This window comes from Manacus vitellinus, unplaced genomic scaffold, assembly GCF_001715985.3.
Source record: "Manacus vitellinus isolate BGI_N305 unplaced genomic scaffold, ASM171598v3 scaffold_34_pilon, whole genome shotgun sequence".
NCBI lineage: Eukaryota > Metazoa > Chordata > Aves > Passeriformes > Pipridae > Manacus > Manacus vitellinus.
The window spans coordinates 3,097,503-3,102,616 of NW_021940488.1; the positions used below are offsets into that span (position 1 = coordinate 3,097,503).

The 5,114-nt window shown below is 45.2% G+C and overlaps 1 protein-coding gene across 1 annotated transcript; it reads left to right on the forward strand.

The window, feature by feature from the left end:
* The first annotated feature begins 1,170 nt into the window (after nucleotides 1-1,170).
* ATP5PF (ATP synthase peripheral stalk subunit F6) lies at nucleotides 1,171-4,502 on the forward strand. Its single transcript, XM_029961444.1, has 3 exons — nucleotides 1,171-1,422; nucleotides 2,615-2,739; nucleotides 4,395-4,502. Exons 1-3 carry the CDS (start codon nucleotides 1,253-1,255, stop codon nucleotides 4,421-4,423), a joined length of 324 nt encoding a protein of 107 aa, XP_029817304.1. The 5' UTR covers nucleotides 1,171-1,252; the 3' UTR covers nucleotides 4,424-4,502.
* Nucleotides 4,503-5,114: the final 612 nt, after the last annotated feature.

Sequence of the window (5,114 nt, forward strand, 5' to 3'; positions counted from 1 at the left end):
GGGCTGTACACGCGGGATAAGCTGTCCCGCCCCGGGGAGGCCTCGCGGAGCTCGGTCCGCGCTGCCCGAGTCCCGCGCCGGGAGCTCCCGCTCCTTCATCCCGGGGGCCCTTCCCCGCGCCCGCCCAGGCTCCATGTCCCCGCAGGCCCCGCTTCCCGCGGCGCCTCCGTGTCGTTGTTTGAACCCGAAACGAAACAAAAACACGGGCCGGGCCGCGCTCACCCGCGCGCACAGTCCGTCCGCGCCGCCGCCCGCTGCGCGAGCAGCGTCCCGCGGAGCGTCCGCGTCGGCAGCTCCCGCGGCTCCGCTCCGCTGCGGTTCAGGCTCAGAGCGGGTCCGAGCGTCCCGCCGGATCGGGCTCGGGCGCGCGGGCCCACGGGAGGCGCGCGACTCCGCCGCCCCCCGCGGAACTACAGCTCACCGCAGCCCCCGCCGGACTACCGCTCCCGGCGGCACCCCGCGCGCTTCCCGCGGCTCGGAGACGTCCGGGACGCTTCCCCTCCTCCGGAGCGGCTCCAGGAGTGCGCCAGGCTCTCCCGGGCTGCTCCTACCGCGCTCCCGGAGGGCGCCGACGGGGCCGCGCGGTGTGAGGGGGACGCGCAGGGCCGTGCCGAGGGGCGAGTCCCGGCGGCACCGCCGGGCAGACCGGGTCCGGGGCTAAGGCGTTGCGCCCATGCGCCAAGGTGACTCCGGGACTTTTGGGTTAAGTAAGTAAGCTTTTTTCGTTAAGGAGATGAAATCATGAAATACCTGCGTTTGTCTGGCGTTGGTTCCATCGCGGTGCAAGCACCGGGGCCACGGCAGAAGCGCCCGCGGTGTCACGGTGCCCTCGGGTTCGGTGGCGGCTGGAGTTTCTACCCCAGCCTCCATGTTGCTTTAAATACCCTTTAAAATACCCTTTAGGTACCTTGAAATACTTTTAAGTACCTTTCTGGTTTAAAGTTCAGGCCGAACCTACGTTGTTTTTTTTTTGTTTCGTAATGCATTTACGTGGTGGTAGCTTAATTCCGTATTCCTGTTTCATTGGGTTTTTTAAAGCCTGAAGTACCAGCGTCATTATGATCCTGCGGCTTTCCTCCCTTTAAATATCCCGAAATACCATTAAAATACCTTTTGATACCTTTCTGTTTTAAAGTTCAGCTCCAAACTACTTTTTTTTTTGCTTGTTTTCTTTGGGCATTTGCATCGCAGTGAGTAATTCCGCGTTCCTGTTTCGCTGGGTGTTTTTAAAGGCTGAAGCACCGGTGCGATCATGATCCTGCGGCAGATTCTGCGTCTCTCCTCCCTGTTCCGCTCCGCTGTTTCCGTGCAGCTCCGCAGGAACATCGGTCTCTCTGCCATCGTCTTCAACAAGACCAAAGAGCTCGACCCCGTTCAGAAGCTCTTCTTGGACAAGATCAGAGAGTACAACACGAAGAGCAAGTGAGTAAAGGAAATTATTTTAAGGGGGGGGAAGCTGATGCCAAAAGGGGGAAAATATTGATTTTGACATAAGAACGTGAAATGTGAACTGTTTGATTTTTGACTGCACTTTGGTAGCTTTGTGGGCTGGCCTCTAAATACTTAAGGTGTTAAGGCTTTCCTGCAACACTTACTGATGGTGTCACCAGTGAGGTTTGTTTTTGCACACCCAACGGAAAATGTCACATTTTTTCCCTTAAAAAAGAAAAAAGTTGGGGGGTTAAGGCACCCAGTTAAGGCCTCTTGCACACTATGTGCACGTACCAGCATGTTGATTTTTACCCACCTATATGCTTTGTGAATGGGGGAAACCAAAACCAAGCGTTTCTTTATTTCTTTTGTCTGGGGTAAACCATTATTCTCCAGTCTTGTTTCCAAAAACAATCAAGAACTAATGGAATTATCAGGATAATTCATTTTACATCTCCGGTTAATAAGCTCATTCAGATGGAATCTTAGATTCTTGTAATGTTTAAACGAACTACTGAACAGGAAACTAAAACTATAGTAATACTCTGTTGGGAATTATTCTTGGGAAGGGAATAAGCCACTTCTTAGCTCTACTGATAGAAGTTGGGTGTTTCCACACCTACTACCAGTCTGTGTAGAGAGGCAGAATTTTGGTGGTTTTATCCATCCTAAGTTACCTGTGCTGGTGCTACTGAGCATTGGTAATCTACAGTTACTATTTTAGTTGTTTTATATTTGTATCCTAAGAAGTTCCTTCTGTGGATTTTTTTTTTGGCTGCTCTTTGCAAGAACAGTTAAACTTTACTAACCAAGGTGACTAATTCAGAGACAGCAGAGGTGCAAATCTGTTTTTGTTAGGAATTTGCACATGGAACAAGAGAAACTAAAAGCCCTGAGAGCCTGGATACTCAGTGTAGTTTTATGTCTCAAAAGGCCACCTCTGTAGCTTGGATTTTCATCACTAATAGCAGAAAGCCTGTACTTTACCCTGAGAACCTTGTTAATGTGTAAGGTAAGGAGGCCCTAAGGTGTGTCATGTCTTGAGTTTCAGAAATACTTTAAATGATTTCCTTTGGTTGGTTATCAGAAAGATTTTTAATTCATACATGGGCGTAAAAATGTAGAACTTCCACATGCAGTGTTAGAACTGAGTTGTTAATCACAACTTCTAATGCTTTTTTAGGCAAGCAGGAGGGCCTGTTGATGCAGGACCCGAATTTCAGAAAGAAATGAATGAATCCCTTGCAAGACTCCAACGGGCATATGGTGAGGGAGACCTAACCAAGTTCCCAGAATTTAAATTTGAGGGTGAGTTAACAATCTCATTGAATTCCAGTTGCAAGTAAGGACGTACTCACGGGTTTTCTTAATTTCCATTTTGTCTTTATTTGGACCATTAATTTCATGTAAGATGCCCTCTGGGAATCTCACCGCTTTCGCACAGTTCACATCTGATTCCACTTGACTCCTTTTTTTAATTATTTGCCTTTTCCAGTAGAGGTCTGGACTTCCTTACACTGATGCTTAACAAAACTTACTGTAAGATCAGGGTATCCTAATTGCCCTTCATAGACCCTAAAAAAAGAGCCCAAACAGAAATAGCCCAGGGCCTGTATTTTTCTTCTCATCCTGCCAAAGAGATCAGCAGATTAGAATTTGTAAATCAGTTGTCTTATGTCATGCAGACTGTGATTTTCAGATTTTGTGAGTTCCTCTGGAAAGCCACTGATTTCAGAAAATGAACAAAGAACTTAACTTTCTTAATTATGAATACTTTGCGGCTGAATTGTATTAAACCTTTTTCTTCAGCTATTTGGATCTGACCTCTGTTTAACTGCTCTAAGTTTGTTTTAGCGTGGAAGGGAAAGAGCAGAGAGCATGAGGCTTGGTGAGCATCTGGCTGCCAGCCAAGGCCAAGCCACCATTGTAATTCTGACCAGACTAACTGGTAATTCTAATTTAGAGTAGGAACACACCTAAAAATATTTTGGATTTCAGTAACATTTCACTTGGGTAGAGTTGCTGTCAGGTTGTTACTTGTGCAAATAAAACAGAGTATCTGTAAAGTAGGATCTATGTTTTTTTTCTTTTTTTCCCCCCAGTTTTAGGGATGTGGTTTCTTTATATTCATATATTCTTTATCTTATTTTATTTCTGTGTCATATGGGAAACAGTGCATATTAAAATTTCAGATTTGTTTTTGTAAGGAAACAAAATTTGTGAAGGTGGGAACAGAACAAAGTGGGGACACACACACACACAACTGTTCTTTTATCACTGTTGCCTGTCCTTAATCTAATTTCAACAAGAGTTCAAAACTGAGTGGTTATATGGATAGGAACTTCAATTTTTTTGTCTTAGGGACAATTACTATAAGCCAAGCCTTACCTCTCAGACTCAGTTTTAAGAACAGGCATTAGTAGCCCACCTGTCCAAATCCCTAGCTCTTCTGAGTTTGTACCTGTGACATCAAGAACTCCTTCCTCGGTGTTTGCATGTGGAGACTGGATTTGAAATTTTCCATTCCTTTCTGTTAATATACAGTAATAACACTAATCAAGAGGAGTGAAGAGCTTGATTTCTTGTTCTTGTATCAGAGTTGAGTTGGAAATATTTTGTCATGGTCAGTAATGTTCTCGTTGACTCCTCCAGTTTCCCTGCTGCCTTCCCCACCACCCCATGTTTTGCTAAAAGCTGTTTTGGCAAATGTTACTAAGTCTTAGCCTTTATGGGTAACTCCTGCAAGGTGGAAAAGACCTCTCTCCACCGTAGTTTTGTTTTTAGTGCTGCCCATGTTCAATCAGACCTTGATGCAAAGTAAGGGGGGGTGTAAACTGCAATGTAGAAGAGTTTGCTTTAGCTTGCCAACTTAATGGTTAGTTTTCTTTGAATTACAGATTAATCATGGTGTTTGAGGATCGAATAAAGAGAGACTAATATGACTTTTCTCTTTCTCCCTCTAGAGCCCAAATTTGAGGAGGCTCCAAAGTGATCTCTGCAGCCGTGTACAGCCATGGAGTTGCTTAACACGGCACCTGTTGTATCTTAATAAATGTGGTGTTTCAGTTTGATTCCAGTGGTTTGAAGAAGTTCTTGACTGTATGGTGAGTGTAGTTAGCTGTGGTCATCAACTCTGAGTGGCTGAGGCAGCTGAGTAGTGTTTCTTAGTGTTAACTGCAAAACTCCTTTGCTGAGCTATATTTCAGTGGTGAGACATTATAACACCAGTAATGATACACAGAGAAGAAACTCCCTGTTATCCTGAGCTTTTCACATCCCAAAAGCTTCTGCACGAAAAAACCTCCATGAACCCTAAATGTGTAGCAGAGCCCCTATGTTAGTGATGAAGGTGCACAGCCAAAAGCATAGGCACAAATACCCTAATTCTGCTCTGCATCAGGGAACACACAGGTGATGAAGTGTTAATCTTACAGAAGAAACTGAAAGCTGTTAATGAGATTGTGAGATTTAAATTTCTGTGACTGAACTACTGACATGAACACTTCAGCTTCTGAGGAACTATTTATTTATATATAATAATGTAACTATATAAACAAACACTTCAGCAGTTAGGGTGTAGATACTACAGCTTGAGTTGTACTGGCACGATTTTTCTTCAGAATGAAATTACATGTGCAGCCTGCAGCAAGAGAGAGGGAGAGACCTCCACATTAGACAATAAA

What these genes read in the sequence shown, in the direction of transcription:
- ATP5PF (XM_029961444.1), top strand. Translation starts at nt 1,253, where the DNA reads ATGATCCTGCGGCAGATTCTGCGTCTCTCCTCCCTGTTCCGCTCCGCT. An exon ending in GAGTACAACACGAAGAGCAA is followed by an intron (nt 1,423 to 2,614) that starts GTGAGTAAAGGA and finishes ATGCTTTTTTAG; the next exon opens with GCAAGCAGGAGGGCCTGTTG. An exon ending in CCCAGAATTTAAATTTGAGG is followed by an intron (nt 2,740 to 4,394) that starts GTGAGTTAACAA and finishes TTCTCCCTCTAG; the next exon opens with AGCCCAAATTTGAGGAGGCT.